Source organism: Elephas maximus, chromosome 3, assembly GCF_024166365.1.
Source record: "Elephas maximus indicus isolate mEleMax1 chromosome 3, mEleMax1 primary haplotype, whole genome shotgun sequence".
Taxonomy (NCBI): Eukaryota; Metazoa; Chordata; class Mammalia; order Proboscidea; family Elephantidae; genus Elephas; species Elephas maximus.
Genome location: NC_064821.1, coordinates 22200075 through 22222270, shown reverse-complemented (window position 1 = coordinate 22222270; position 22196 = coordinate 22200075). Strand labels below are relative to the sequence as shown.

The 22196-nt window shown below is 38.4% G+C and overlaps 1 protein-coding gene and 1 pseudogene across 1 annotated transcript; both read left to right on the top strand.

The window, feature by feature from the left end:
- The window catches only part of LOC126074056 (olfactory receptor 7G2-like), a 678546-nt pseudogene that overhangs the window by 6000 nt on the left and 650350 nt on the right, over nucleotides 1-22196 (top strand).
- On the top strand, nucleotides 19941-20873 carry LOC126071055 (olfactory receptor 7G2-like). The gene has a single exon (XM_049875357.1). The coding sequence runs from the start codon at nucleotides 19941-19943 to the stop codon at nucleotides 20871-20873; it is 933 nt and encodes a 310-aa protein (XP_049731314.1).

Sequence of the window (22196 nt, the reverse complement as noted above, 5' to 3'; positions counted from 1 at the left end):
CAAAGTATTCAACAGTATATTTTTATCACTGTTGTACCCCATTGTTCTTAAGTTCTGTAAAGTCATTTCTGACTCATGGCAACCCTATGTACAACAGAATGAAAAACTGCCCAGCCCTGCGCCATCCTCACAATTGTTGCTAGGCTTGAGCCCACGGTTGCGGTCACTGTGTCAATCCATCTCATTGAGGGTCTTCCTCTTTTTCACTGGCCCTCTACTTGATCAAGCATGATGCCCTTCTCCAGGGTTCAGTCCATTCTGATAGAATGTCCAAAGAATGTGAGAGAAAGCCTCACCATCGTTGCTTCTAAGAAGCACTCTGGTTGTGCTTCCTCCAAGACAGATTTTTTTTTGTTGTTGTTCTTTTGGCAGTCCATGGTATATTCAATATTCTTCTCCAACACCACAATTCAAAACTGTCATTTCTTCAGTCTTCCATATTCATTGTCCAGCTTTTGTATGCATATGAGGCAGTTAAGAACACCATGGCTTGAGTCAGGTGCACCTTAGTCCTCGAGGTGACATCTTTGCTTTTTAACACTTTAAAGAGGTCTCTGGCAGTCGATTTGCCCCATGCAATGCATCTTTTGATTTCTCGACTGCTACTTCCATGGCTGTTAATTATGGATCCAAGTAAAATGAAATCATTGACAACCTCAATCTTTTATGCACTTATCATAATGTTGTTTATTGGTCCAGTTGTGAGGATTTTTGTTTTCTTTATATTGAGGTGTAATCCATATTGAAGGCTGTAGTCTTTAACCTTCCTCAGTAAGTGCTTCAAGTCCTCTTCACCTTCAGCAAGCAAGGTTGTGCTATCTGCATAACACAGGTTGTTAATGAGTCTTCCTCTGATCCTGATGCCCCCTTCTTCTTCATATAGCCCAGCTTCTCAGATTATTTGTTCAGCATACAGATTGAATAGGTATGATAAAAGGATACCCTGACACACACCTTTCCTGACTTTAAACCATGCAGTATTCCCTTGTTCTGTTTGAATGACTGCCTCTTGATCCATGTACAGATTCCTCATGAGCACAATTAAGTGTTCCAGAATTCTCATTCTCCACAATGTTATCCATAATTTATGATCCACATAGACAAATGCCTTAACATAGTCAATAAAACACAGGTAAACATCTATCTGGTATTCTCTGCTTTCGGCCAGGATTGAACTGACATCAGCAATGATATCCCTGGTTCCACATCCTCTTGTGAATTTGGCTTGAATTTCTGGCAGTACCCTGTCCATGTACTGCTCTAACTGCATTTGAATGAACTTCAGCAAAATTTTACTTGTGTGTTATATTAATGATATTGTTTGATAATGTCCACATTCTGTTGGATCATCCTTGTTGGGAAAGGGCACAAACATGCATTGCTTCCAGTCCATTGGTAGGGTAGCCGTCTTCCAAATTTCTTGACTTAGACGAGTGAGCACCTCTTGCACTATACCCCTTTGTTGAAACATTACTTGGTATTCCGTCAATTTCTGGAACCTGGTTTTTCACCAATGTCCTTAGTGCAGCTTGGACTTCTTCCTTCAGCACCATTGGTCCTTGATCATGCACTTCCTCCTGAAATGTTCGAATGTCAATTTGTTTTTTTTGGTTACACCGACTCTGTGTATTCCTTCCATCTTCTTTAGACACTTCCTGCGTCATTTAATATTTTCCCCATCGTTGTTGTTGTTAGGTGCTGTCAAGTCAGTTCTGACTCTTAGCGACCCTATGTACAATGGAACAAAACACTGCCCAGTTCTGCACCTTCTTCACAATTGTTGTTATGCTTGAGCGAATTGTTGCAGCTACTATTTCAAAACCATCTCATTGAGGATCTTGTCTTTTTCACTGACTCTCTACAAAGCATGATGTCCTTCTCCAGGGACTGATCTATCCTGATAACAAGTCCAAAGTATGTAAAACATAGTCTCCCATCGTTGCTTCTATTTTACCCATAGAATCCTTCAATATTGCAAGTCAAGACTTGGATTTTTTCTTCACTTCTTTCAGCTTGAGAAAAGTAGAGTGTATTCTTCCCTTTTGGTTTTCTAACTCCAGGTCTTTGCATTTTTCCTTATAATGCTTTACTTTGTCTTCTTGAGCCACCCTTTGAAATCTTCTGTTCAGCTCTTTTACTTCATCATTTCTTCCATTCATTTTAGCTATTCTACGCTCGAGAGTAAGTTCAGAGTGTCCTCTGTCATCTATTTTGGTCTTTTCTTTTTTTCCTGTCTTTTTAATGACCTCTTGCTTTGTTCATGTATAATGTTCTTGATGTCATTCCACAACTCATCTGGTCTTCAGTCATTAGTGTTCAATGGATCAAATCTTTTCTTGAGATGGTCTCTAATTTCAGGTGACATATACTCAAGGTCATAATTTGTCTCTCACTGACCTGTTCTAATTTTCTTCAGCTTCAACTTGAACTTGTATATGAGTAATTGATGATCTATTCTGCTCTCAGTCCCCTGACGTTGGTCTGACTGATGATATTAGCTTTTCCATAGTGCCTTTCTACAGACGTAGACGATTTGATTCCTGTGTATTCCATTAGATGAGGTCCATGTGAATAGTCACCATTTATGTTGTTGAAAAACGGTATTTGCAATGAAGAAGTTATTGGTCTTCCAAAATTCTTCCACGCCTTCTCTGGCATCACTTTTACCACAAAGATCATATTTAGCAACTATGGATCTTTCTTTTTTGTTTCCAATTTTCACAGTCCATTAACAGTAATTATCAATGCATCTTGATTGCATGTTTGATCAATTTCAGACTGCAGAAATTGGTAAAAATCTTCAATTTCTCCAAGTTTGGCCTTAGAGATTGATGGGTAAAATTAATAATAGTCATATTAACTGGAATTCCTTGTAGACATATGGATATTATCCTATCACTACCAGAATTGCACCTCAACATAGATCTTGAAATGTTCTTTTTGATGATGAATGCAATGCCATTCCTCTTCAATTTGTCATTCCTGACATGGTAGACCATATTATTTTCTGATTCAAAATGGCCAGTACCAGTTGATTTCTGCCATCACGGTATGACAAAATTAACAGATGCATTGGGACATTATGTAGGATGATATATAAAAAAATAGTTCCCTCTCTGATGTAAATGAAACTTTTGGTAACTAACATTTTGCTATTGTGAATAAAGTTGAGAATTTTTGTACACGTTCCTGGTGCAAATGAGCTAGAGTTTTATACTGGGATGGCCTTGTTGGCTATAACATTGAGCCTATTCTCCATGTAATTTCAAAGAGTTTTCCTAAGTCAATGAGCTAGTTTAAGCCCCCATTAGAAGTCCGTGTTGCTTCATGTCGTCACCAACACATGTTCATTTATTATGGCAATTTAGAGGGAATAAATTGTTATTACATAATACTATTTATTATGAGGTTTAGAGTTCTTTTACACCCTATATTCCATTTATTTTCCCTTCTTTGGGAAGTATATGTTTATGGTATTTCTAATGAGGTCTTTATTTTTATTGAATATGGACCCATTCTCTGTAATACAACTTATTTATAAATAAAACTGTCCATGATTTGGGGGCCAAGAAGGTGGAGTAGTCAGAACCTTCTGGTGAACCTCTGACAACAAAGACCTGAAAAAGCAAGTGAAACAATTATATTTTTGACAAGCTAGGAGCCCTGAACATCAAAAGCAAAGTTAGAAAATGGACTGAGTGGCAGGAGGAGGGAGAGATGGTTCAGAAGCGGGAGGAGTTGCGAGACTTGAATTACTGGGAACCCACAGACACCATTCCCAGGAGTGACAGCACCAGGCTGGTGGTAGGGTACCAGCAGCAGTTTCCTCAGGAAGAAACAGCTAGCCTCAGAGCCTACTCGCATGTCCGCAACCAGAGAATAATGGTGTTCTCAGCAAAAGCTAAGTACTTGCATATATTTTACCATCCCCCCAGGCTCCAAGCCTCCTTCAGCGGCTGTTGATTTCCCTGGGCCTGAGATAGGCTCTGCTGAGTGACCTGAGCCATTCTCTCAGCCTTGGAAAAGGAATAAATTCCCACTTGGGAAAAAAGATAATCTGCCAGCTCCACTAACCTGGGGAACTCAGGACAGAAGCAGCTCCTGTCCAAGCATAAACGATCCATGGACTTTGAACACCTTTCCAGCCTGCATAGACTTGTGTGGGGCTATTTCAGGAGAACAGGCCCTTGTTGGCAGGTTGCAACTGTTTCAGCTTTGTCGTGGAGAGGTGGGTGTTTGATGTTTGACACCACTTTGCCTATTAAACAGCCTCCTCACCTACCCACATCAGGGGCTTAAGGACAGGTGGCTCCACTCAGGAAATCCAGCCACCCATGACAGGGGTCCAAAGATAATTGGTACCTCCCAGTTCTTATAACCAAAAGCACTGGGTGCCCGTGGTCCTTCTGCAGAACCCACCCACATATGTGCTTTAGGGAACAGGGATGCACTTTCCTCACAGACCCTCAGGGGATGGTTGTCAGCCCTCTGCCTTATTTAGAGTGTCCCCCTGCTTCAACCAGATACTGGTAAATACACCAACCACCCCTTCCCCTGTAAGACTGTAGGACAGAGCCTGTACCACACACTTGATGATCAGCTGCCTGGACACATGAGCTGAATCCATACAAGAAGGGTGCATGGACTCCTAGACTGATACACCTGATAAAATCTCTAGCCATCTGGTGACAGGACATTAGAGCTTCAAAGGCAAAAACAATCAAGGTAGCTCACTCAAGCAACTTATTTGGGCACAACAAAACAAAACAAAGCAAGAAGCTAGGAGACAGTAAGCAAACATAAAAGAAACTAATACAATAACTTATAGAAGGCTCAGAGACAACAGTCAATACCAAATCACATAAAGAGGCAGACCGTGATTGCTTCAACAAGCTCTCAAAACAAAAAATCAAGGGATTTTGTGGATGAAGGGTGCCTTCCTGGAATTACCAGATGCAGAATACAAGTGATTCATATACAGAACTCTTCAAGATATCGGGAACGAGATCAGGAAGGAGATCAGGCAATATGCAGAACAAGCCACGGAACACACAGGTAAAACACTTGAAGAAATTAAAGAGGTTATTCAGGAAAATAATGAAAAATTTAATAAGCTGCAAGAATCCATAGAGAGACAGCAATCAGAAATTCAGAAGGTTAACAATAAAATTACAGAGTGAGACAACTCAATAGAAAGACGGAGGAGCAGAACTGAGCAACTGGAAGGCAGAATTGGTGAGATTGAAGATAAAGCACTTGGCACCAATATATTTGGAGGAAAATCAGATAAAAGAATTAAAAAAAAAAAAAAAAAACGAAGAAACCCTAAGAATCATGTGGGACTCTATCAGGAGACATAGACTATGAGTGACTGCAGTACCAGGACAGAAAGGGATAATAGAAAAAACAGAGAGAATTGTTGAAGATTTTTTGGCAGAAAGCTTCCCCGATATCATGAAAGATTTCTGTCCAAGATGCTCATTGAACAGCACATAAGGCAGATCTCAAAAGAAGGTCACCAAGGCATACTATAACCAAACTTGCCAAAACCAAAGATAAAGAGAGAACTTTAAGAGCAGCTAGAGATAAACAAAAAGTCACCTACAAAGGAGAGTCCATAAGAATAAAATCGGACTCCTCGGCAGAAACCACGCAGGCAAGAGAGCACTGGGATGACTTGCAACTGCCAGCCAAAAATCATATACCCAGCAAAACTGTCTCTCAGGTATGAAGGTGAAATTAAGACATTTCCAGATAAACAGAAGTTTAGGGAATTTGTAAAAGCCAAACCGAAACTACAAGAAATACTAAAGGGACTTCTTTGGTTGGAAAATAATATCAGATCTCAACCAAAGACTAGAAAACTGGGCGGAGCAATCAGATGTCCATCCCGACAGGGAAAGGACAGGAGTAAATCAGGATTAAAGACAATGTTCAAAACAAGGAAACAGCGCTGTCATTGTGTAAAAGAGGACAACAATACAACAGTAAAGAGGGACTAAGAAATGTAGTCGTAGATCTTTCACATGGAGAGGAAGACAAGGCGATATAAGGAAAGAAAAGTCAGGTTTAAACTTTAAAAAATAGGGGTAAATATTAAGGTAACCACAAAGGTGACTAACTATCACATTCATCAAAATAAAATGCAAGAAAAAAATAGAGACTCAGCAGAAACAAAATCAACAACGAATAACAGGAAAAGACAATACATAAAGATAAACTACTCGGCACAAAAAAATAAGTGGAAAATAGAAACTGTCAACAACACACAAAAAAAGACGTCAAAATGACAGCACTAAACTCATACCTATCCATAATTATGCTGAATGTAAATGGACTAAATGCACCAATAAAGAGACAGAGAGTTGCAGACTGGATTAAAAAAAAATCTGTCTATATGTTGAGTACAAGAGACACACCTTAGACTTAGTGACACAGACAAACTAAAATTCAAAGGATGGAAAAGAATATATCAGTGTATCAAGCAAACAACAATCAAAAAAGAGCAGGGGTGGTAATATTAATTCCTGACAAAATAGAATTCAAAGTTAAATCCACAACAAAGGATAAGGAAGGACACTAAATAATGATTAAAGGGACAATATGCCAGGAGGATATAACCATATTAAATATTTATGCATCCAATGACAGGACTGCGAGATACATAAAACAGACTCTAACAGAATTGGAAAGTGAGATAGGCAGCTCCACAATTACAGAAGGAGACTTCAAAACACCACTTTTGGTGAAGAACAGGACATCCAGAAAGAAGCTCACTAGAGACATGGAAGATCTAAATGCCACAACAAAAAACTTGACATCATAGACATATATAGAATACTCCACCTAACAGCAGCCAAGTATACTTTCTTTTCTAGTGCACACAGAACATTCTCTAGAATAGACCACGTGTTAAGTCACAAAGCAAGCCTTAGCAGAATCCAAAACACTGAAATATTACAAAGTATCTTCTCTGACCATAGAGTCATAGAAGTAGAAATCAATAACAGAAAAAGCAGGGAAAAGAAATCAAATACTTGGAAACTGAATAATATCCTGCTCAAAAATGGCTGGGTCATAGAAGACATGAAGGATGGAATAAAGAAATTCATAGAATCCAATGAGAATGAAAACAGTGAAAGCAGTGGCCAGAGGTTACTTTATGTCAACAAATGCACATATACAAAAAGAAGAGAGGGTCAAAATCAAAGAATAATCCTTACAACTTGAACAAATAGAAAAAGAACAAAAAAAGAAACCCTCAGGCACTAGAAGAAAGGAAATAATAAAAATTAGAGCAGAATTAAATGAAATAGAAAACAGAAAAACAATCAAAAGAGTTAAGAAGACCAAAAGCTGTTTTTGTGAAAAAGCCAACAAAATTGATAAACCATTGGCCAAACTGACAAAAGAAAAACAGGAGAGGAAGCAAATAACACAAATAAGAAATGAGATGGCGAAATTAGAACAGACACAACTGAAATTAAAAGAATCATATCAGATTACCAGAAAAAATTGTACTCTAACAAATTTGAAAACCTAGAAGAAATGAATGAATTTCTAGAAACACACTACCTACCTAATCTAACACAAACAGAGGTAGAACAACTAAATAAACCCAAAACAAAAGAAGAGATTGAAAAGGTAATCAAAAAACTCCCAACAACAACAACAACAAAAAGCCCTAGGCTGGACAGCTTCTCTGCAGAGTTCTACCAAACTTTCAGAGAAGAGTTCACACCACTTCTGCTAAAGGTATTTCAGAGCATAGAAAAGGATGGAATACTCCCAAACTTATTCTATGCAGTCAGCATATCCCTGATACCAAAACCAGGTGAAGACACCACAAAAAAAGGAAATTACAAAAATATATCCCTCATGAACTTAGATGCAAAAATCCTCAAAAAACTTCTAGTCAATAGAATTCAACACATCAAAAATAATAATAATAACTCACCATGACCAAGTGGGATTCATACCAAGTATGCAGGAATGGTTCAACATTAGAAAAACAAATAATGTAATCCATCATATAAATAAAAAAAAGACAAGAACCACATGATCTTATCAACTGATACAGAAATGGCATTTGACAAAGTTCAACACCCATTCATGATAAGAACTCTCAGCAAAATAGGAACAGAAGGAGAATTCCTCAACATAATAGAGGGAATTTATACAAAGCCAACAGGCAACCGCCAACATCATCCTAAATGGAGAGAGTCTGAAAGCATTCCCCTTGAGATCAGGAACCAGACAAGGATGCCCTTTATTACCACTCTATTCAACATCGTGCTGGAGTTCCTAGCCCGAGCAATTAGGCTTGATAAAGAAATAAAGTGCATCCAGATTGGTAAGGAAGAAATAAAAGTACCTCTATTTGCAGATGACATGATCTTATACACAGAAAACCCTAAAGAATCCTCAAGAAAACTACTGAAACTAATAGAAGAGTTCAGCAGAGGATCAGGATACAAGATAAACATACAAAAATCAGATGGCTTCCTCTACACCAACAAAAAGAACATTGAAGAGGAAATCACCAAATCAATACGATTTACAGTAGCCCCCAAGAAGATAAAATACTTAGGAATAAATCCTACCGGAGATGTAAAAGACCTATACATAGAAAACTGCAAGACTACTGCAAGAAACCAAAAGAGAACTATGTAAGTGGAGAAACAAAGCTTGCTCATGGATAGGAAGAAATAACATTGTAAAAATGTCTATTCTACCAAAACCTTTCTATAGATACAATGCAATTCTGATCCAAATACCAATGACAATTTTTTGATGAGATGGAGAAACAAATCACCAACTGCATATGGAAGGGAAAGAGGCCCTGGATAAGTAAAGCATTACTGAAAAAGGACAAGGTGGGAGGCCTCACTCTACCTGATTTTAGAACATATTATACCATCACAGTAGTAAAAACAGCCTGGTACTGGTACAACAACAGATACATAAACCAATGGAACAGAATTGAGAATCCAGACATAAATCCAACCACGTATGTGCAGCTGATAATTTGACAAAGGCTCAAAGTCAGTTAAACGGGGAAAAGACAGTGTTTTTAACAAATGCTGCTGGCATAACTGGGTATCAATCTGGGAAAAAAAAAAAAAAAGAAACAAGATCCATACCTTACACCATTGAAAAAACTAACTCAAAAGGGATCAAAGACTTAAATATAAAATCTAAAACAATAGAGATCATGGAAGAAAAAATAGTAACAATGCTAGGAGCCCTAATACATGTCATAAACTGTATACAAAACATTATTAAAAATGGAGAAGAAAAACTAGATAACAGGGAGCTCCTAAAAATCAAACATCTATGCTCATTCTTTACGCACCTCAACATAAAGAAAACAAAAATCCTCACAACTGGACCAACAAGCAACATCATGAAAAACAGAGAAAAGATTGAACTTGTCAAGGATTTCATTTTACTTGGACCCTCAATTAACAGCCATTCAAGCAGCAGTCAAGAAATCAAAAGATGCATTGCATTGGGTAAATCTGCTGCAAACGACCTCTTTAAAGTGTTGAAGAGTAAAGATGTCACCTTGAAGACCAAGGTGTGCCTGACCCAAGCCATGGTATTTTCAATCATATCATTTGCATGTGAAAGCAGGACAATGAATAAGGAAGACCGAAGAAGAATTGATGCCTTCGAATTGTGGTGTTGGTGAAGAATATTGAATATACCATCGACTGCCAAAAGAACGAACAAATCTGTCTTAGAAGTACAGCCAGAATGCTCCTTAGAAGCAAGGATGGTGAGACTGCATCTTACATACTTTGGAGGTGGAGAGACACAGTGGCTGCAACAATGAGCTTAAGCATAACAACAATTGTGAGGATGGTTCAGGACTGGGGAGTGTTTCATTCTGTTTTGCATAGGGCTTCTATGAGTTGGAACCAAATCGACAGCACCTAACAACAGCAACATGGTCATCCAAAGACTTCACCAAAAGAGTAAAAAGATTATCTACAGACCGGGAAAAAGTTTTTAGCTATGACATTTCTGATCAGTGTCTTATGTCTAAAATCTACAGGATACTGCAAAAAATCAACTATGAAAAAACCCAATTAAAAGATACGCAAAAGATATGAACAGACACTTCCCTGAAGAAGACATTCAGGTAGCTAACAGATACATAAGGAAATGGTCTTCTTCATTGGCCATTACAGAAATGCGAATCAAAACTACAATGAGATTCCATCTCACTCCAACAAGGCTGGCATTAATCCAAAAAACACAAAATAATAAATGTTGGAGAGGTTGTGGAGAGTTGGAAACACTTCTACACTGCTGGTGGGAATGTAAAATGGTACAACCACTTTGGAAATTGATTTGGCACTTCCTTAAAAAGCTAGAAATAGAACTACCATACGATCCAGCAATCCCACTCCTTGGAATATATCCTAGAGAAAAAAGAGCCTTTACACGGACAGATATATGCACACCCACGTTCATTGCAGTACTGTTTACAATAGCAAAAAGATGGAAGCAGTCAAGGTGCCCATCAGCGGATGAATGGATAAATTATGGTATATTTGCACAATGGAATACTATGCATCAATAAAGAAAAATGAGGAATCTGTGAAACCTTTCATAACATGGAGGAATCTGGATGGCATTATGCTGAGTGAAATTAGCCAGTTGCAAAAGGACAAATATTGTAAGAGACCACTATTATAAGAACTGAAAAAACAGTTTAAATAGAGAAGAAAATATTCTTTGATGGTTATGAGAAAGGGGAAGGAGGGAGGGAGAGGGGTTTTCACTAATTAGAAGATAAGAACTACTTTAGGTGAAGGGAACGATAACACATAATGCAGGTGAAGTCAACACAACTGGACTAAACCAAAGGAAAGAAGTTTCCTGAATGAACTGAATGCTTCAAAGTCCAGTGTGTTAAGGGCGGGGGTTTGGGGACCATGGTTTCAGGGGACATCTAAGTCCATTGGCATAATAAAATCTATTAAGAAAACATTTTGCATCCCACTTTGGAAAGTGGGATCTGGGGTCTTAAATGCTAGCAAGCAGCCATCCAATATGCATCAATTGATCATAACCCACCTGGACCAAAGGAGAATGAAGAACACCAAAGACAGAAGATAATTACTAGCCCAAAAGACAGAAAGGGCCACATAAACCAGAGGCTGCATCAGCCTGAGACGAGAAGAACTAGGTCTTGCCCGGCTGCTACTGATGACCACCCTTACAGGCAACACAACAAAAAAACACTGAGGTAGCAGGAAAAGCAGTGGGATGCGACCTCAAATTCTCATAAAAAGACCGGACTTAATGGTCTGACTGAGACTAGAAGGACCATTGATGTCATGGTCCCCAGACCATTTCTTGGCCCAAGATAGGAACCATACCCAAAGCCAACTCTTCAGACAGGGATTGTACTGGACTATGGGATAGGAAATGATATTGGTGAGGAGTGAGCTTCTTGGATCAAGTGGACACATGAGACTATGTGGGCAGCTCTTGTCCGGAGGGGAGAAGAGAGGGCAGAGGGGTCAGAAGGTAGCCAAGTGGACATGAAAATAGAGAGTGGAGGGAAGTAGTATGCTGTTTCATTAGGGGGAGAGCAACTAGCAGTATAGAAGTGAGGTGTACATAAATTTTTATATGAGAGACTGACTTGATTTGTAAACTTTCACTTAAAACACAATTAAAATTAAAAAGAAAATACACTGTCCATTCATGTTGATATTTTTGAGGGGCTCTGTTTTCAGATCAAGTGGTCTGTTGTATCTATTCCTGCATCAGGATCACAGGTCTTTATTATTATAGCAGCTCTCTCACCTAAAAATAAGTTTGCTGTCTTAAGGAACATACCCCAAGCAACAGTCAGTTATAACCACCAAGGTACATTACATGAGAGGTAGACTGATTATTTGATTCTTTGTAATCTACTTCAACAATATTGGTAACAAAGAGCCATGATCTCAAACTATAGTGGAAAACAAATGTATATTGAACCTACTAATTTGAAATTGAGAAAATTTGGTAGAAAAATTTTAAAAAGCATGTAAAATGTCTGTTACATGTTCAGTCCATATTGATTACAGAAAATGTATTAGAAAGGGCTAAATATAATATGTACAAACCTGATAAATGTCTAATGAGTAATGTATAGAAATAGTCGTTAGTGTGCATTTTTCAGGATACATTCGCTATATTTGTATTTGTATTGGTAATTCATACACCCATATAAACGCACTGTACTTTTGAGCCTGCATGTGGTATCATTCTTCCTGATGTTGTTAGGACAGCAGTTCTTTTCAACGTACCTAATGAAAGAAGACTAGAGTCAATTACAGAAGGTAGGTGTGTCCATGTGTGTAAGGTACTTGAAATGGATGTGAGCAGAAGGAGATAGAGAAAAGAGGAAGTGATGGGTATCAATGCGTATTCCTGGCCTCTCAGAATGAGGGAGTCAGCCAAAGTGAAGCTCTTCCTACTCTGAGACTTACTCCGTAAGGATTTGCAAAAGAATTTGACTAATGAGGAGCTTTGGATATTGAACGCTCTAAGGTTGCAGAGACTATAAATAGTCTGCCTGTGGCCATGCACTCAACAACCCTGACCAGGCCAATAGGTAGCACATTTGAGCCTTGTCCCAGGGACCATCACTTTCCACAGGAGGCTTCCTGGCCCATCCCCTCTCTTCTGTGCTCCATCAATACAGAGCTTCCATTTTTATCCTTCAACTTCCTGGGAGAACTGAATGTCATTCCTTAGTGCTGGCACCAAGGTAATTTGACACCTAGTTTATCCTTTGAAAATAGGGAGAGGTCTTTGTCTATCAGCCTATTTGGGGCAGCAGTGAGTTGTGTACTGGTAGAAGAGGAGCAGAGTGGAATCATAGGTGAGGTCCCTACCTAATTATTCATCACCTTATTGACATACTTCCTTGTACATTTGCAGCAATACTTGAGCAGGTCTCATTCTGCTAATCATCTACTCTGACCCTCAAGCTCCATGAATTTTTTTCCAACCTCAAAAGAAACCTGTCCTTGCTCAATTTTTATAAATGTTTTAGATTCTTTAAAATTTTCCTTTATTTCTTTGGCAGGGGGCTGGGGCATGTGGTCAGCTTCTCCTTATCTTTCAGTACTTGGGTCTTGACACCCTTTCGTGGGGGGGATCTTTGGCCTTGGCTCTAGTACTGGGCTCTGAGGACTCAGAGTGGAGTTGGAGAACCAGGTTGACTCCACAAGCTACATCCCAAGTGTACCAGTGTTCTATTAAATATTTTAAAGAAAATACAGCACAGAGTAATAGGATAAACACCTATGTACCAACACTTCCAGAATTAATGAATGTTGACATTTTGCCATTTTTTTTTGTTAAAGTAACAAAATGGTACACATAAAGAAGACATACTCTTTATAGTCCCCTCCATTTCCCTTCTTTGCTTCCTAAGAGGCAACCACAGTCTCGAATTTGGTTGGTCTCCAGTGCAGTTTAAAGTGTGTGTGTGTATAAAAAATATATAATTTTTTATATATACCCCAGTAAAAATGCCCATCACCTGGAAAAAACATAACTTGTGATGTGATCGAGTGGAATATCTTAAGGTAGTTAGAGTTAATGAATCAAAACAAAGAATACCAAGACTGATAAATTATTAAATGTATTATTTTTAAGGAGTAATTAGAGTATATAAATGTATTAAAGCAAAACAAAAACATTGCTTATGGATAGCATCATAATAAATATATTGAATACACAGGGGACTAATGCATACAAGTTCTGTGTTGTTCACCTGGAGGAGGGAAAAATATTGAGATGTGAAAAATAAAGGAGGATTTCAAATAAACATGCATTATTTCATTTAAAAAAATAATGGAAACATGGCAACATATTTTTTAGATAATATTGTGTTTTTGATGAAGATTTACATAGCAGGTTAGGTTTCCATTCAATAATTTCTACACAAATTGTTCAGTGACATTGATTTCAATTTGATGGTGCAGAGTGGTGAAAAACCAGGATTTTATTATTTTTCTCTGTACTTCTCAGCATGCTTGAAATGTTTCGTGATAAAAAAAATGTAAATTTATATCTATGTTATTTTAAAACTTACTTAAAGTTTCCCTTCCTATACCTGTCATTTTAGACAAGGTACTTTTTTCTTCTGAGTTTTCATTATTTGTGTTGATACATCTAGATCTAATTTATTCAATTTAATTGCTATATATTTTATAATATATCATTAGAGATGAACATTGATATCACTCATATTCATTGGGGTTCTTTCTTCCCTTTGCTTTTTTACATGAGGAAGAGTCCCAGTGGACTTTTAGCATATCTATTCCTCCGTAAAATTTGTAATTATCTTGCTAGGTATGTCCTTTCTCTCTCTACTCTTCCCTGATTTTTGTGCAACAATTACTCAGTTCTATAATAAGCCATCAGGTTATGCCCATGCAGAACAAATCAGAACAGGAAATATTGAGACGATGTCATTTGTTGAACACCATACTTGATGGTTTTGTCTATTCATTTTCATCCTTACAAAATTGCAATAAGGTTTTATGATGGTTCCTATCACACAATGAGGTGATGGAAGATTCTCAAGGAGTTCTAAAAATATCTTTGTTGATAAAGCAAGTGCTACAGGCTGGATTAAAGTCAGGAGTGTCTGTGACCGAATGTTAAACCAATTGATTGATGCTATTAAGGTTGCTGGAAACCCTGGTGGCATAGTGGTTAAGGGCTACGGCTGCTAACCAAAGGGTCGACAGTTCAAATCCACCAGGCGCTCCTTGGAAACTCTATGGGGCAGTTCCACTCTGTCTCATAGGGTCACTATGAGCCAGAATTGACTTGACAGCTCTGGGTTTCATGGTTTCTGGTTATTAAGGTTGCTTGTTGTCAGAACTTCATGCTTACAGCCAGAGCCTCTTTTCAAGCAGCCTGGATGTTTGTGTTGGGAGAGCAGAGTTTGTTTGCCTTGTGCCATTAAGCTAAAAAAACAAGGATCCTAATGAGTTGTTCATCTTTGAAATAGACACTTTCACAGACTTTTTCTACAGCATTGGTTTATAAGAATAAAGGGGAAATGTATCGAAGATGTAGTCGATCAACTGTTACCTGTTTTAGAGATCGAGATATCTTCAGGGGTCTCATCTTAATATCGGAAAAATGGGAGTGTCCTGGAGTTGATCTCAGTACACAGCCTCAGGATTCCCAAAAGAACCAGTGCCCATGCTTCCTGACCCAGGTTTGATGGGGCCAAGCCAGGAACAGAAGGAAAGAAGATTCAAAGTATCACAATTGATTTTCATATTACCTTTTCTAACATATGCTAATTATACAGTGTAGACTATGAGTCAAAACATAAAAAGGAGAGGGAATGGATGAAGCTATTGAGTAGGGAGGGGTTATTCGAATACTCTGTCATAAAAAGGGAAAGAGGAAGGGAGGAACAGATCCAACGTGCTATCTGGAAAGAGAGGAAAGGAATGAAAAAATTAATCTGAAAGTAATAATCTATTAATAGAGATTAATTATGAGTTCTATTCCATTTGAAATTTGAAATTCTATGGTTTCTTTTTCCATTGATTTACATGTAAAAATGTGAGTGGCAGTCAAACAGAAAAGAGTTTATATGTGTTTATTTCATACATTGTTGCATTTGGGAAGGTCAAGAATTTCTAAAAATAAGTTCCATTATCTTATTCAGTCATCTCTATAGCCTTAAATAGTACTTCACAACGACCAGATGTCAGGCTCCTTGCTGAGCAACTTGTATTGATTGAATTTTTTAAGTCCCACAACTACATAAATATTTGAGGTGTCCAGTTGTACTTTGCTCAGTGTCTTTTTTCTCCTTTAAGGCTGACTTGACAATCTTTCTTCTTTTTCTACTACCATTGAGATCCTCCGGTAAGCAGCTTAGATGTTTGTGTTGGTAGAGTGTGTCTTTCTTATTCTTGGCTCTGCTCGTTGTTGTTGTTCGGTGCTAACAAGTCAGTTCTGACTCCTAATGACCCTATGTACAATAGAACAAGTCACTGTGCCATCCTCATGATTCTTGTTATGCTTGAGCCCATTGTTTCAGCTGCTGTGTCAATCCATCTGGTTGAGGTTCTTCCTTGTTTTTACTGACCCTCTACATTACCAAGCATCATGTTCTTCTCCAGGGATTGGAGATAACATGTTCAATGTAAGTGTGACAAATTTTCACCTACCTCACTTCTAAGGACAATTCTGGCTGTATTCCCTCCCAGACATATTTGTTCATTCTTCTGGAAGTCCATGGTATTATAAATATTCTTTGCCAACACTATAATTCAAATGCATCGATTCTTCTTCAATCTTCCTTATTCACTGTCCATCTTTCCCATGCATATAAGATGATAGAAAATACCATGCTTTGAACCAGGTGAATCTTTGTCCTCAAAGTGACACTTTTCATTTTTAAGACTTTAAACACCAGTGACTGAAGACCAGATGAGTTGTGGATGACATCAAGGACATCATGCATTAAGAAAGAAAAAGGTCATTAAAAAGACAGGAAATGAAGTAAAGACCAAAATGGATGAAGAAAAGACTCTGAATCTTGCTCTTGAACTTCAGTAGCTAAAGCAAATGGAAGAAATGTTGAAGTAAAAGAGCTGAACAGAAGATTTCAAAGGTCAGCTAAAGAAGAAATATTAAAGTATTATAATGAAATGTGCAAAGACCAGGAAATATAAAACCAAAATGGAAGAACATGCTTGGCATTTTTCAGGCTGAAAGAACTAGGAAAGAATTCAGACATAAAGTTGCAATTCTGAAGAATTCTATGGGCAAAATATTGAACAACACAGGAGGTCTCAAAAGAAGATGGAAGGAATACAGAGTCACAACACCAAAAAACATTGATCAATGTTCAACCATCTCAGGAGGTAGCAGATGATGCAGAACCAGTTGTATTGAAGGAAGAAGTCCAGGCTGCACTGAAGTCATAGGTTAAAAACAAGTCTCTGGAAATTGATAGAATACCAATTGAGATGTTTCAAATAACAGATTTAATGCTGAAAGCAGTTGCTTGTCTATGCCAAGAAATTTGGAAGACAAATTTCTGGACAACTGACTGGAAGAGATCCATATTTGTGCCCTTTGCAAAGAGAGGTCATTCAATGGAATACAGAAATTATTGAAAAATTTCATCAATATCACAAGTAAAATTTTGCTGAAGGTAATTAAAAAATGGTTGTAACATGTTCATCAATAGGGAACTGTCAGAAATTCAAACAGGATTCAGAAGAGGATGTGAAACGAAGAAGAGAATTTGAAATGAGGTACATCATTGCAGATGTCAGGCTGATATTGGCTAAAAGCAGAAAATACCAGAAAGATGTTTACCTGTGTTTTATTTACTATGCAAAGACATTCAGTTGTGTGGATCGTAACAAATTACGGATAACATTGTGCAAAATGGGAATTCCAGCACACTTAAGTGTGCTCTTGCAGAACTTGTACATAGACTGAGAGGTAGTTGTACAAACAGAACAAGGACATACAGCATGGTTTAAAATCAAGAAAGGTGTGCAACAGGGTTTTATCTTTTCACCATGCTAATTCAATCTGTATTCTGAGGAAATAATCTTGGAAGCAGAACTTTATGAAGAAGAATGGGGCATCAGGATTGGAGGAAGACTCATCAGCAAACTGCAATATGCAGATGATACACCCTTGCTTGCTGGAAGTGAAGAGGACTTGAAGCACTTACAGATGGAGATCAAAGACTACAGCCTTCAGTATGCATTAGACCTCAACAAAGAGAAGACAAAAATCCTCACAACTGGACCAATAAGCAGCATGATGAACAGAGAAAATGTTGAAGTTATCAGGGATTTCATTTTACTTGTATCCACAATCAGTGCCCATGGAAGCAGCAGTCAGGAAATCAGATGACATTGCATTGGGCAAATCTGCTGCCAAAAACCTCTTTAAAGTGTTAAAAAGCAAAGATGTCAGGATTTTGCTTAGGACACACTAACAAATTGTTGCTTTTTTTATTTTCCAGTTTTTGAAGACTCATGCATTCCTCTTTCCTCCCATTCTTCTGTTTTGGGAAAAAAGGATGTGCTACGTATCACCTTGTTGCCCTGGTGGTGCAGTGATTAAGAGCTCTGTTGCTAACTGAAAGGTTCGCTGTCCAACCCACCAGCTTCTCCATGGGGGAATGATGTGGCAGTCTATTTTCCCAAAGATTTCAGCCTTGGAAACTATATAGCAGTGTCACTCTGTTCTATAGGGATGCTGTAATTTGGAATCAACTCTGTAACAATGGGTATATACCATTTATGAAGATAATGTTTCCATCTTGAAATAAATGGAAGAAAAGAGTCTCATTGACATAATAGGATAACAGCTTGAGATTTCAGGTAGCACATTCTGTCTTGACTTCAGTTCCTGAGTGTGGGTCCTGTCTTGATGCTGTCACTACCTATGTGGTCAGAGTTTAGATAACCCTGAATACCGGGGAAAGCACTTGGGTTTTAATTCAGCTGGAACTTTTCAAAAGGCAAGTGATGGAATCTGTTGACCCTTCAGGATGCCTGGTCATCCCCTACACAGAGGTTGTATCATGTGGTGGTATGATGTATGCTCTAAGATCTCACAGCCTGAGTTCAAATCCTGTTAGTGCTGTTTTCCAGAGTACCATGTACTTTGTATCTGTAAATTCACCACACTTCTCCTTTACCTTCACTTGAGGTCATGGATATAATGTAGGAAAATAGAAGTTCCTAATTCTCATCTCTGTTGTGAGAATAACTAACAGCAAATCCTGAAAACTTCCTGAAATAGTCAGGACTCAGTAAGTGTTAGTAGTAGTAATGGCAGCAGTTTTTGACAATTATGATATTTATTATTATACATTCTAATAATACTGCTATTAATTAGAACAATAATAACAAGGACTAAGAACTTAAATGATGGGACTTTAAATGGAAACAAAAAATTGAAAGGTATGATTTTGAGGAAGAACTGAAAATGATTGAGTCAAGGGCTTGAACTCCTAGCCAAGTCCCTCTGCAGAGCCTGGTGAGCCAGGTCCCCATCTCCTCATGAAGTGCACCACATCTGTTCCTCCCTGCAGATGAGCTGATTGTACATGGGCCATAATGGTTGATGTTCTAGAAGAGTGGCCCTCAAAGTGTGGCCCCAGGCCATTAGCAATAGCATTTGAGAATTTGTTAGAAAGAACAAATTTAGAGCCTTAGATTCCAAATTCAGAAGCCAATACTCTGTGGGGGCTCAAAAAGCCCTTCAGCTAATTCTGATGAAAAGCAGTTTGAGAACCATTGCTCTAAAACACAGATGTAGAATTTGTTTTTCTGCTAGTTTGAAGGCTTTGGAAAATTCCAAAGGTAAAAACCATGTACTTTTTTCTATTTCATTCCTATTACTGGGCACAATGTTGATAAACAGTATTCAATAAACACATAGATATTACCTACGTGGTCAGAGACTTCAAGACTTTTAAAGCAAAGAGCCCTGGTAGCATAGCGTTTAAGAGCTTGGCTGCTAACTAAAAGGTCAGCAGTTGAAATCCACCAGCTCCTTCTTGAAAAACCCTAGGGGCCAGTTCTACTCTGTCCTGTAGGGCTGTTATTAGACTGATATCACTCAAGGCACACAACAAGAACAAAATCAAGGAGACCACTTGGGTATTTATTCAGATGGAAATGTTTTTGTTGATATGATAACAGAAGTGATAGAAAACAGAAGAAGGGAGGAAGGTAGAGAGGATGGGACAGAGGCAGATGAAAGGAAAGAGTGGGAGAGGGAAGGAGACAGAGAAAATATTTGTAGTGTTCACTTCATTTCACAATACAAATGTGAGGATTTCTCTAAAATAAGCAATCTTTGTAGATCTCTTTCCTATCACTTCCATCATCAGACTAATCAACAACATGACATCAGAAAACCAAACTGGTGTAGCAGCATTCTCCCTCCTGGGGCTCTCAGAGGATTCAGAACTGCAGCCCTTCCTCTTCGGGCTATTCCTGACCATGCACCTCGTCACTGTGTTGGGGAACCTACTCATTATCCTGGCCATCAGCTCAGACTCCCACCTCCACACCCCCATGTACTTTTTCCTCTCCAACCTGTCCTTCACTGACATCTGTTTCAGCAGCACCACGGTCCCCAAGATGCTGATGAACATCCAGACACAGAGCAAATCCATCAGTTACACAGGCTGCCTCACCCAGGTTTGCTTCCTCATGATATTCGCAGGCATGGAAAATTTTCTTCTTGCAGCAATGACCTATGACCGCTATGTGGCCATCTGCCAACCACTGAGGTACACAGTCATCATGAACTCTTACCTCTGTGGCCTGCTGATTCTCCTCTCCTTGTTCATTAGTTTGGTGGATGCCCTGCTCCACAGTCTGATGATACTAAGGCTGTCCTTCTGCACAGATGGGGAAATCCCTCACTTCTTCTGTGAGCTTGCTCTGGTCATCAAACTTGCCTGCTCCAATACTCTTGTCAATAACATCCTGACATATTTACTAAGTATACTGGGTGGTGTTACTTTCCTTGGGATTATTTTCTCTTACATTGAAATTGTTTCTTCCATTCTGAGAATACCATCAGCTGGTGGAATGTATAAAGCTTTCTCCACCTGTGGGTCTCACCTGTCAGTGGTTTTCTTATTCTATGGGACAGCTTTTGGGGTGTACATTAGTTCTGCAGTTACTCATTTTTCCAAGAAGACAGCAGTAGCCTCAGTGATGTACACTGTGGTCCCTCCAATGATAAACCCATTTATCTACAGCCTGAGGAACAGGGACATGAAGGGAGCCTTGAAGAATCTCCTGTGGAGAACATCTTTTTCATGATTGTATTATCTGCCTTAGCCTTGGGCTTCTAGATGAGTCATAGTGAAATTGTACTGGGGGAATCAGAATGTTACATTTTTGTGGTAATGAGAGTCTTTTTTTTTTTTTTTCATTTTGATGATAAAAAGCTTTATATGTTTATCAATTCAAATGCATTTTTACTTATGAGTATATTTATTTATTTATACATGCTTCTGTCTTGTGACAATTTTTACCTTATTAGCAAGGCGTGTTAAAGCATTTATTTATTTATGTTTATTTTGGTAACTATATACGTAATGAAACATTTGTCATTTCAACATTTTTTACATGTGCCATTTAGTGACATTAATTACCTTCTTCATGTTGTGCAATCATCACCACTATTCATGTTTAAATTTTTCCATCACTCTTAGCCAATGTCCCTAAGCAATGAGTCTCCCTTTCTTTTTTCTTACTCACTGACCCTGATAAGCAGTAATAAACTTTGGTCTCTATACACTCGCTTATTCTAGGTATTTCATTTATGTGGGATCATATAGTATTTGTCCTTTTGTAACTGACATTTCATTCAGCATATTGTTTTCAAGGTTCATCTATGTTGTAGGATGTATCAGGACTATTTCTGTTTATGGCAAGTAGTACTCCATTGCATTATGACATTTTGCTTATCCATTCATCTGTTGACGGGCATTTAGCCTGTTTCTGCCTTATGGCTATTGTGAATATGCTGCAATGAACATTGGTGTACGAGTATCTGTGTTCTTGCCTTCAATTCTTTTGCTACAATGGCTATATACCATAGTGACTAACAGTAGTGCAAAATAGGTATGGAAGCTGACTTTGCTCCTCTCTAGCTTTGTGATATTTGATTGACTGTGTGCTAGGACAGGTTTCCCTCCAGGTTACCAGATGGCTGCATCACTTACAGGCATTGTATACCGGAAAGCTGACCATGCCTTTTTTTCTTTTCTTTTTCTTTAATAAAGAGGTTACTTTTCCAATGACTCTTTTAGAAGACATCCTTTCACAGCTGATGTGCCTGAATTGGGACATACAAAACCCTTCATAAACCATTCTCTGGTTAAGGGAATGGAATTATTATGAGTGGATTTGACATATCACCTACAGCAGTTGTTCTCCAGCGTTAATGTGTATGAGAACTGGTGAAAAGAACTTGTTAATTCCCAGATTCCTGGGCTCATCCTCAGCGATTTTGGTAGCCCTGGTGGTGCAGTAGTTAAGCATTTGCCTGCTAACCAAAAGGTAGTGAGTTTGAATCCAACAAATGCTCCTTGTAAACCCTATGGGTGCAGTTCTACTCTACCCTATGGAGCTGCTATG